This window comes from Triticum dicoccoides, chromosome 4A (genome assembly GCF_002162155.2).
Source record: "Triticum dicoccoides isolate Atlit2015 ecotype Zavitan chromosome 4A, WEW_v2.0, whole genome shotgun sequence".
Lineage (NCBI taxonomy): Eukaryota > Viridiplantae > Streptophyta > Magnoliopsida > Poales > Poaceae > Triticum > Triticum dicoccoides.
This window is the reverse complement of record NC_041386.1, coordinates 60,532,269-60,543,072: the sequence shown is the minus strand read 5'-3', so window position 1 is coordinate 60,543,072 and position 10,804 is coordinate 60,532,269. Positions and strand designations below refer to the sequence as shown.

Here is a 10,804-nt window from a genome sequence, read left to right as displayed (position 1 = left end):
TACAGACAGGGCTGAAAGACATCGAGGAGGAGACAAATTTAGTAGATGTAGAGCAAGTCAGCAACCAAAGGGGCGACAATGATACTAGTTTCTAATGTCAGAAAATTGACCAAAGCATCTTAGAAACTGCTTTCTGTCAATGACAATCCTTCAAACGTGATCGGTCTGAAGCTAAGTAAATCACATGATTCCGTGTTGAATTTCGAAAAGGACAAATAACACTAGAGGATGCTGCAGTTTCGTATCAAATTCAGAAAGACAGCGTATGCTACATACAGGATGGTCCAGATGGTTACCTACTTACCATGCTGAACTGGTTGTAAAAAGATGCTGGAACTTGTGGACGGCGATGAGATAGATGTTCCAGTTGCCAGCTCGAAGCTGAACAATGTTGCATACGACGTGGTTCTCTCCTCTTCTACCAAGGGAGGTTTGTCCCCGGAGATGCAGCGACTGAAACTGGGCAGAGGGATGATATCCGACGCCTATAATTGGCTGATAAACTCATGAACATGCCTTTGAATTCCACCAAAACCAACATAACTTCGCAAACTCAAAATTGAGCCCTTGTTTATCTTCATATCCAAAAATATTTGCTGAATCGAGCCTGCAAGACTCATCCATTGACATTGACACAATGCCAGCAACCATGGCGGAATCGTTCAGCTTCACACCATCTCTAAGGAATTAAACACCTTCCAAGATCCATCAATGCAGAGGCTACCCAACTGGGTAACTCTGCACCTGAAGTCAACCGAGAGCAAAATATTGCCGACACATAATGAGGCTGAGGCACCTCTTTCTGAAGTTGACTGATCCTTACATGATGCCGCAGCTACGCTGTTTCCAAAGAGTGGACCAGCCGAATGGCAATGTGTGGGAAAGTGTGGCTAGAAACCAAACAGCCCCGAAGTGATGTATTTGCTGACCCCTTTTTAGTCATTCATTGGCAGTAAAACCTGAATGTTGACATGAACTTCAGGAGATTGTTGTTCTGGGTGCTTCTTTCTTGTTGAACCCTTTCCTTTGTAATGTTGTTTGTGTCAACTGAAGCTTCGATTCTGTTGTCTATCATCTAACACTAGCAGTGATCTCAATGAATCTTAAATATGGTTTCCCTACAGTACCTTATTATATTTGCATATCTGACTTGTTTCTTTATCTTTGAATGTCTATTATAAGTCTATTAGGATATCAGAGAGAGGTGACAGTGGAAACACAGGAATAACTTGACACAATTTTCCCGGATAAGAGCTACTGTTAGATACTCCTACTAAATTTTCCAGCATGAAATGAAAACACTGGAAAGATATATGTTGGATTGGTGACTAAGAATTTCATACAAATATACCTACTGCATAATGCAACATAAAGATACACCATATGTTAGGAAATGTTACTGTTTACTGTTTACAGCAGACTTGGAGAATGTTTCTCTGTTCACTCCGTTGGCAGAAAGTGTAAATCCTTCATGAATAGCTGAAGGAACCCTTCACACCATCCAAGCTTTCTCCAAGGGATACCCTGAAATGAACAGAAACAAAAAACACAAGTTGGGGCGACGGAGCAAGAGCAGCTAACCAAACTAAAATGCCATCTTCTATATTAGGTGGAGTGGAGTGGCGAGTGTGGGTGTGAAAGTTTGAATGTAGCATCCACGGTGGATTGGGCTCTTTACCCATCTTCTATCTTTAATGATATGCATGCTGTGCGTATTCGAGAAGAAAAAAACTAAAATGCCAGAGACTCAATGGTCAACTAGTAAAAGATGATGCAATGACAATATGGATACAAGTTAGGTTCATTACAGTATAAAAATGAGATTATTTTTCAGACCTATACAACAATCTGAATAATAAAAGTAGCAGCATGTAAACTCTAATGTAAATTATCCAAAACACCTCAGTCCGAAATAAAGTGATTTCTGTTTTCTTTTTCTGGATGTAATTTCTCAGTAAATAACAAATGATCATGGGGATCAAAGTGATATTCTGGGAAGTACAGGTATTTACAATGTGAGGAGCACCAGTAACTAATATTTTATTTTTTGTTCTGGAGAAGTAAAACTGTGAGATATAGCAACAAGAATTAGAAACCCAATGGACCCAGCGGGTTACCCTTGATGAACAGTTATACTAGCCAACATTAGGATGAGTCGAGTTGTGAGTTGACAAAATAAAACACACAGTAATGTAGACCGAAGAATCCAAGAGACAGCTGGGTAGAATACATAAGGACAGAACCTTTGTTCTACCGCAGATCATGGAGGTTGGGAATGTGGGTGATGACACTTGAGCAGACTAACATAATGATTTGCTTGGTAGGAATAAAATGTCCTGAGTGCTGCTGTGCTTGCTATTTGTGAGCTCAGTAAAACATATGAGATGGGTGCAACGTAATCTCCCTTACTGAATTATCCATTTGGCTAACATGTTATGACAGGCTTCATGGTCAGGCTTTTAACACAAGCCATAACTAACTGTTCCACCATAAGTACATCAAGCCTAATCACTAGACGCTGAACATATACCTAAGACTGCCCTTCATAAGGAACTACATGAAAAGATATACTTACTTACTTACTTACGAAGCCTTTTATCCCAAACAAGTTGGGGTAGGCTAGATATGAAACCCTTTCACGAGGACTTCCCAGGAGGTCACCCATCCTAGTACTACTCTCGCCCAAATGGGTTTCATACCCAAAAGACTGGCTAGTTTTTACGTTGGCTCGCCAAGCCTATCACAACCCTTAGATATGAAACCCTTTCACGAGGACTTCCTAGGAGGTCACCCATCCTAGCACTATTCTCGCTCAAATGGGTTTCATACCTATGGGACTGGCTAGTTTTTACGTTGGCTCGCCAAGCCTATCACAACCCTCCTCCTTTACCCGGGCTTGGGACCGGCTATGCCTAGAAGACATAGGCGGAGTTAACTACATGAAAAGATATAGGTATACAAAATTGGTATGTGGTGAAAATTGCTAAGAACTCTACTTGTCTATGAGCATTGTTCTGACCCTCTCCTAAATATCCCATCTGACAGGAGACATTACTCCAAAAATTATCTCGCTCCTTTTCCACCCTCTACACCCAAACAGAGAGCAAAACAATGCAACCATTTACGATGCTAGGTAGATACGTACAATTCAGCCTATATCCAGAAACATTAAAGCTACACATCGAATATACTACTGCTGTCTTACTTGTGCATGCAGTACTTGTACTCATGGCTGCGGACATAGTCTAGCTCCCCTTCCTCAAGCTGCCACAACACAGTAAAAAAATCCCATCAGAAATCAAATCAAACACCACAAAAGCAGCCTTCCACATCGCGCCTCCACTCACCGGATCGCCGCCGTATATGAGGTTGTAGCACTCCGGCGAGAGGCAGCGCAGCACGCAGTTCTCCTTCTCCGTGGTGGAGGACCTGCACGCGAATCCCCACAGCCCGCTGCGCGGAGCAAAGAGAAACAACACATCAGATGCATTCCCACTGAACGTTAGCAGCACAGCGCATATACGGCGGCCACGTACTTCTCGACGTCGGTGTAGCAGGCGGCCTTGTTCTCGCGGATCTCCTTGTCCTGCAACGCGGAATTGGAGGGTGAGACGGGTGGATGATGGCAGGGAGAAGCGTGGGGAAAGGTCAGGGGAGGAGACGTACGGTGATGGGGCGGCCGGAGGACTTGGCGGCGGCGGCGGTGGGGGAGATGAGGAGAGCGAGGAGGAGGAGGAGGAGGAGGCAGCTGCAGGCCGCGGGGGTCCGCCGCCGCTGAATCCGGTGGAGCGGTGGACGCGGACGCATGGCGGCTGATGGATCCGGTCGGCTGCGGTAGCGGCCGGTGAGACGAATGCGGTGGTGTCTCTGCCCCGTGTGGAGTCCAACAGAACCAATCAAGTGGAACGCATTACAAATGCTCCTGTACAATATATTTCTATCTCTTTGAAATATTTGAAACATGTTTTAAAAACTTCCACGGCATTTGTCACCAGCTTCTTCAAACATATGTCAATCTCTTTTGCATGTAACATGTTTCATTCTTGAGTCAACAGCTTCTTTACAATTGTAGTAAATATTTTCTATCACATATTCATATTTTAATCTGTTCAAGGCATGAGCACTAGTCTAGTAGCACTACTAGTACAAATGTGTTGTTCTATGTTCACTGATGTTACTCTGGTCCCTGCTTCTTCCTGGCTTCTCACACAATAACAGAACTGGCGGGGCGCAAACAATATGATCGCCAATCTGTCCGAGAAACAGATTTGTGCAACCGGATTCAGATCCATTACACTATTAACATCCAACAAACAGCGCTACCGAGCTTCACTCTCCATCTTCAGGTTTAGTTGTGCGATCGTCCCCCTTCGGGCAAAACCTGAATTTGTCCCTTCTGCTCATCACGAAGATGAGTGCTGCGATCATGAAGCATCCTTCTAACAATGGGGCAGCACGATGAACTCCGCGTTGATAAGTCCACCGTGGAATAACAGGTTGTGCACTGATCGAAGCAAACCTCTGATCCCCTTCATCAGCCCTGCCATGATATGAATGACACTGTTAAATTTGAACAAAAATGACCTACAGTTCTACAGACCTAGGGGATGCTTATTAGTCAAAATACTAAGCTTCTGTCCTTTTGGCTATGCACTAGAAGACGAGTTGGCTTGGCACTACAATGTAAAGGCGGTACTATCAACATATCAATACGACAGACCCACTGTTGCATTTTGTTGCAATAAAAGATAATAAGATACTATATGTACCTGAACAGATTCCTGACAGACCCCCAAAACGATGTTTTCTTCCTTGCCGAAGAATGATGGCTTCCGTCTCTCAAGTTTCCTTGGTCTATAGTTTCTGATTAAGCCACAAGGTTAGGCAGAAAAAAGATGCTAACTACAATTAACTCGGAAACAGTACGATGTACCATCACTAGGAACTGAAATGCCCTGAGTTCCCTTTAGTGCGGCAAGATCTTGAACAAGTGAACGTGCCTGGTCACTGCATAAATAATAAACACAATGAGAAACTAACACAACAAAAGTGACTATGGTGTTAACAATGGAAAAACTAACAAGCAATGCTACTGATTTTCCATTCAGCCTCCCTGAAGGACCACTATGAGTAGCAGCAGCCTTACAGTTGCCAACCGGTAATGCCAACAAAGAGCAAACAACAAACGGAGGACAGGGAAGGTCAGATGAAATATAAGAACAGTCATGTGATTGTTGTTGTCTGTTGAGCCCTGCAATCAAGCATGTCCAATTTGGTTCACTTTTTGAACAAGAAATCAGCTAGTTCTTAAAACTTTTGGAAATTAATATTTAAGGGATGGTTTTGGTGATAGCTAAAGTTCGATATGATATCAACTCATCAGAGAGTAAACACAAGTCAGCAGCACGCATGCTGTTAGAAAACACTGGCAATTCACACCTGATATTCCTTGGGATCTTCACCTTTATCACAAAGTTGTGATCGCCTCTATGGTTAGGCCTCTTAATGTCTGGAGCTCCCAGTTGCGCAAACTTCAACTTCTCCCCAGGCTGAGTTCCAGGAGGAATATAAAGATCCTTCAATCCCTCTATTGTCTCAACCTGAAATAACAAGATTGCTTTCTCGATTAAGCTTAAGTGGGAGTCTTTCTAGCACAAACGAGAATGTTTGCAGCGTGATGGAATTAACAAAGGATATACTTCAGTTATTAGACAACATGTAAGTTTTGTGTGATCTAACTTGAGGACAACGATTACGTGTCAAAAAAGGTTTCAAGCTTTCGAGTTTTGACAGCTCACCTTCACCGTTGTTCCTAAAATTGCATCAGTGTAATCAATCGTGACATCCGAGCACAGATTGAGACCTTCTCTGTGGATGCCTTGTTTTTCTTCAACACGAACAAATATATACAAGTCACCACTTACGCCCCTGCATGATAAGATAGAAATGGATAACAATGATAATAACAATATATTTTCCCAGTAAGTGGACCCTAACAAACTTAAGTACTTAACTGAAATGCGAGTAGTGTTACATTCAGACTATATTACTCTACTTAAAGTATACAAATTGACAAGTATAAGCACTTTGTCAATTGTCAGAAATCTGAGTATGGACAGCCTAGGTATAGCTTTTACCAAATAACATGTTTAAATTAAACATGCGGAAAACTACATAAGGGGTTCATAAATTTACATAATTATGTATTAATTTCCCAGTGCTTGCCTTTGCTTATCAACACTACCTCCTCCGGTAAGTCGAACGGCTGAGCCATCTTCAATACCTCCCGGTATGTCTACTTCTATACTTCGTTCAACTTGGACTTTGCCTGAACCATAACAGCTTGCGCAATGATCAGTAATTATCTTCCCACTGCCATCACAGTTTAAGCAAGAAGATATCTGCAGAATGTAACAGCAAGATGTAGTAATTTAAAGTATCATACATCAAAAGATACTAAATAAAGTGTATAATTCTGAACTTCAGGAAAGAGAGGACTTTGCTAAGCATGTCAGCCACGAGCAATAGTAAACAGTGATAAACAGACTAAATTATGCGGTAAGTGCACCGAAAAATGGAATATGACATATCAAACATTTACAAAAATTATTGCATGTAAGATTTTGTTGTTCATACACTAATAAGAGTTTATGCATGTTCAGAAGACAAGAGTTCTCCCATATTCCATGAAATAATACACAGTCCAACAGTAACTCCCACATTCATGAACAGTAACCCTAGTGGCCCAACAGAAAAACAGAATTCTAGAGAGACTTCATTTAACAGACAATTTGTATATCGTAGGCTCTAATAAAGGTGCACAAAATTTGCAAAAGCCATGCAGTAAGTAAACTCAGTAAGCCAGTCTGAACACAAGTTACACAATGACAGGAAACACAACGTTCCAGTAGAATGTCTAGGTCACCTGAGATACTATACCAAAAGGTGTCCTCTGAGATTTCATCGACCTGCCTTGACCTCTGCATTGTGTACATTCTGTTATGCTATTGCTAGATTTAGCTCCAGATCCATGGCAAGCGCCACATGTTTCATGTCGAGAAATACTGATCTCCCGTTTGCCTCCAAGGATTGATTCTTCAAAAGGAAGGAGAAGATCATAGCTGCAATACAGATAAAAGGGCGTAAACAGCTATCCAAGAATTAATTTTCCCTGCTCTAATGGGAGGCTGAAATTATTTACTGAATATCAAGTCCCCTGTTATCATTGACATTTGAACTGTAATGAAATCGCCCTGGACCCATGCTATCTCCAAAGAACTTGTTAGAACTGCCAAAGAATGCATTGAAGAGTTCATATGGATCAACCTGCAAAAGAAAACAAAAGGCCGAAGATCATGTTACATTAGCTTTATTCGATTGAGGCCTTCCATGTAAAGTGGTTTGTTAGTTAGGATGCAGGATGCACACAACATACAGCTATTTGCAAGATAATCACACATAAATGAGAATCGCATGCTGTTGCTGTTTTTTTCTTCTTCATTGCATTGCATCCTATGGTTAACTTTGTATTCTGTTGGATAGATTCTCTAGCTTGATTTTTCAGTTAGGTTTTTACCTGGCGTTTATCTGTATATTCTTTCCACGGGTCTCTTGTAAATACTAGTATTGTACATATCTTGTAAACCCTTTTCATTATTAATAATATATATACTGTCAGCGCCTCCTCTACAGTTCTCTGTCAAAAAAACTCTGGTTTGTTTACTTCAGCTACTAACGCAATTATTATACTCCCCCCAATCCATATTAATTGTCGCTGATTTAGTACAACTTTTATATGGATCGGAGAGAATAGCAGAGTTCACTAGTCTTTCAGAAAAAAATGAGAATCACATGCCAATGTGTATAATAGAGAATATAGAATGTCCGCGGAGGGTAAAGTGAGAAACATTTTTACAATTTAGCCCACAATAATTTCATGATCGAGCCTATCAAACTGCTATTACATTAATTGTTAAACATGAAATCCAATTTAGACAACAATTGTTGGTGTAAGTTGAAGAATATAATTAGGAAGAGAAAACAACATCTAGGAAAATGGCAGATTGAAAGAAATACCCCATGTGCACTGAAATCTCCACCTCCATAATCTGCATGAAGTCCTGTTTCTCCAAACCGATCATACAAAGATCTTTTCTCTTTGTCCGACAGAACCTAAAAGAAAAGTGTAGTCATCTAATAACATTGTCAAACATCACAGTTTGGAAGTATATGGTCATCTAAGACTCTTTGATTAAAGCACAACTATAATATAGTATATTACTTAGATTTTGATTCAATGATGTTGTTGATAAACAAGGAACCAGTAAGTACAAGGGTCACCGTTAAGTGTTAACCCCTTGACACAGTGGATTAGCAGTGTAGTAACTAGCAAGGGTAACGCACAAACTAAAGGTTAGGAATAGTTTCAACCTGGCCCTCATTAGATCAAGTTTCATCTATAGCAGAGAAAGGAAAATAAAAAAAGAAATTAATAGTACATCTGCACAGTAAAAGAAAACAGAGACGCAGAAAACATAGCGTTGTAAGTAATAGGTTTTTTAGTGGCTTCATGAAATTGCTGCAACTATTCCAGTATAGCATATCTCCAAGATGCAGAGAATATAACTTCAACGGGCTACAGTGCACATAAAGTGCAGCACACTGGGAAAAATTGGGTCACTTTACTACAAAGAGTAAAATAATAACTAGTCTAACACTCAGCATATCCCTAGCACTTCAGCAGAGACCAGAGAGCAGACAATACCTCGTATGCAGCACTTATCTCCTTAAATTTTTCTTCTGCCCCAGGGCTCTTGTTCATATCCGGGTGGTACTGAAATACAAAACAAACCAAGAAAGTGTTTTCTTCACGGTCTGTAGCTCCAGCACCACCTATACATGGGTGGAATCTTGGAAATCAACACCCCATGTGATAAAATACGAGTAGGGTCTACCTGAAGAGAACACCCAAAAATGCACAATTGGGACTTAATTTGTAGACTGTACTACATATGTATAGCTCGGTAATCTTCAACACAAAGAGGCACAAATATGCAGGATTATCATCTTACAAATTGATAAAACCCAGTATCTTGATCCAGGCATTCCTTTTAACAAAACAGAATGTATTTGAAAATTAGGACGAAACGGAAAAATCAAGTTGAAATTACATTTAGCATAGCTTTGCAGAATCCCGTGAAGGGTAGAACATCTCTATCATATTACTACAATCTTTATGAGAGCTTACTTTTGACCAGGCCAAATCCCAACGAGTCAAAAAATGCTCATGCTGTAACATTGCTGCACTATCGCCACGACCAGCTTTCTGAAATGTACCTCATTTTTAATACAAGATGGAAGTAGTGAAATAGATGCACATGCTGATAATTCCCCAGGTTGGCACCGGAGAATTATGCAAGTGGCCCAACTCAATCATACCACATTATCTCGCTTACTTCTAGTCTCTGTACACTCATACAATTACAGACAGGCAAACTGTACTGGATGTAACAGAATAGCAGAAGCAGCAGCAGCCGAGAGGGGCAGGAAAGAGGATGGAAGCGAGAGAGCAGTACCTTGCGCGCGAGGGTGCGGTAGGCGCTCTTGACCTCCTTCATGGTGGCGTCGCGCCGGACGTTCAGCGTGGCGTAGTAGTCCTTCCCTCCGCGCTCGGCCGCAGCCGCCGCGGGCGGTCGCCTCCCGAACGCGGCGGGGAGATGGGTTCGAGCGCGGGCTCGACGGGGCACTAGGCGGGGACGGAAGTGGAGCTCGCCGGAAGTGGAAGGCCGCGGCAGCGGCTGGCGGAGGGTTGAGGTGGGGTTAGGCGGAGGATTTGGGTCCGCCGGGAGGTAAAGCGCGGCGGCCATTGAACGGGGCGGTGGCTGTCCGCGCACCCCTGTACGAGTCCGGTTGCGGTGAAACTCGCAACGCACTGTGGCTTCCACGCTGCGACTCTAACTACTAGCACCAAGCATTGAAAAAAAAAACTACTAGCACCACAAAATGACTACTGGAAAATCGCAATTGCTTTTTTTTTTAACAAATAATATCTCTTACTCAATCACCAAAACAGTGGCATCATTTACAAGCACACTAGGGGCAGTATCCATCCAAAAACCAGGGGTAGAAAATTTAGCTAACCTTGCCAATTCATGAACTACCTGGTTAGCTTCCCTATTACAATGATCATAAACAACATGATTAAAATCCAGTGACATGAAATAACAATCGTCAAAAATTGCGCTAGCAACCGAAGAAGAATTTTCGTCTTCAAGAGCTTCGATGGCCTCAATATTGTCGGAGTTGATCTCAGTTTTACAGCATCCTACCGTACGAGCAAGATTCCTGCCAAACCGAATTGCAGTTGCCTCAGCTGTAAATGAATCAAAACATATGTCAATTTTTTCGTTTGCAGCAGCTATAAACTGGCCATTGTGGTCCCTAAGAACAACAACTATGAACCGGCCATTGTGGTCCCTAAGAACAGCACCAACCGAAACCTGTAGTGTATCCATATCATATGCAGCATCAAAATTCAGTTTGGCATATCCGGTTCTAGGCTTTCATCCATACTGCCGACTTCTGCTTGGCTTTGGGAGCACATGAAATAATATAGTTCGCCGACAAACCTCTCACAGCCAGGTTTATTTGAGCAGCACTTTGTGTAGATTCCCCATGAATTAATTTTCGTTTTTCATACCACAAGAACCATGCTGCAGTTGTCACTACTTCTCTCAATTTTGGCAAGCCTAAAATATGAATGTGTAACGCCCTCGATGCGGCTATAGCTCCCACGTGTCGAGGC

The 10,804-nt window shown here is 42.0% G+C and overlaps 2 protein-coding genes across 5 annotated transcripts; both read right to left on the bottom strand.

The window, feature by feature from the left end:
* Positions 1 to 1,225: 1,225 nt before the first annotated feature.
* Positions 1,226 to 3,903, bottom strand: LOC119284973. Its single transcript, XM_037564162.1, has 5 exons — positions 3,667 to 3,903; positions 3,537 to 3,586; positions 3,348 to 3,453; positions 3,206 to 3,264; positions 1,226 to 1,524 (listed from the first exon to the last, which is right to left on the bottom strand). The coding sequence occupies exons 1-5, from the start codon at positions 3,805 to 3,807 to the stop codon at positions 1,470 to 1,472; spliced, it is 411 nt and encodes a 136-aa protein (XP_037420059.1). The 5' UTR covers positions 3,808 to 3,903; the 3' UTR covers positions 1,226 to 1,469.
* Positions 3,904 to 4,019: 116 nt separating this feature from the next.
* LOC119284972 (chaperone protein DnaJ-like) lies at positions 4,020 to 9,924 on the bottom strand. 4 transcript variants are annotated; one of them, XM_037564159.1, is made up of 11 exons: positions 9,576 to 9,924; positions 8,765 to 8,833; positions 8,077 to 8,172; positions 7,202 to 7,326; positions 6,926 to 7,121; positions 6,226 to 6,401; positions 5,799 to 5,928; positions 5,440 to 5,600; positions 4,934 to 5,007; positions 4,770 to 4,863; positions 4,020 to 4,540 (listed from the first exon to the last, which is right to left on the bottom strand). In XM_037564159.1, the coding sequence occupies exons 1-11, from the start codon at positions 9,864 to 9,866 to the stop codon at positions 4,330 to 4,332; spliced, it is 1,623 nt and encodes a 540-aa protein (XP_037420056.1). In that variant the 5' UTR covers positions 9,867 to 9,924; the 3' UTR covers positions 4,020 to 4,329. The 4 variants fall into 4 exon arrangements, 3 of the variants coding, with proteins under 3 accessions (XP_037420056.1, XP_037420057.1, XP_037420058.1); XM_037564160.1 differs by having other exon boundaries at positions 4,770 to 4,854; XM_037564161.1 differs by having other exon boundaries at positions 8,765 to 8,954; positions 9,576 to 9,707.
* Between the last annotated feature and the right edge of the window lie 880 nt (positions 9,925 to 10,804).

Bases quoted from the DNA above. Each gene is read 5' to 3' on its own strand.
- LOC119284973 (XM_037564162.1), bottom strand. From the start codon at position 3,807: ATGCGTCCGCGTCCACCGCTCCACCGGATTCAGCGGCGGCGGACCCCC. The intron at 3,265-3,347 runs GTGAGTGGAGGC...GTGTTGTGGCAG, and splicing joins TCATATACGGCGGCGATCCG to CTTGAGGAAGGGGAGCTAGA. The intron at 1,525-3,205 runs GTAAGACAGCAG...TGTTCATTTCAG, and splicing joins TACAAGTACTGCATGCACAA to GGTATCCCTTGGAGAAAGCT.
- LOC119284972 (XM_037564159.1), bottom strand. From the start codon at position 9,866: ATGGCCGCCGCGCTTTACCTCCCGGCGGACCCAAATCCTCCGCCTAAC. The intron at 7,327-8,076 runs GTATTTCTTTCA...TTTCTTTTGCAG, and splicing joins GAGATTTCAGTGCACATGGG to GTTGATCCATATGAACTCTT. The intron at 5,008-5,439 runs GTGTGAATTGCC...TTATTTATGCAG, and splicing joins AAGATCCCAAGGAATATCAG to TGACCAGGCACGTTCACTTG.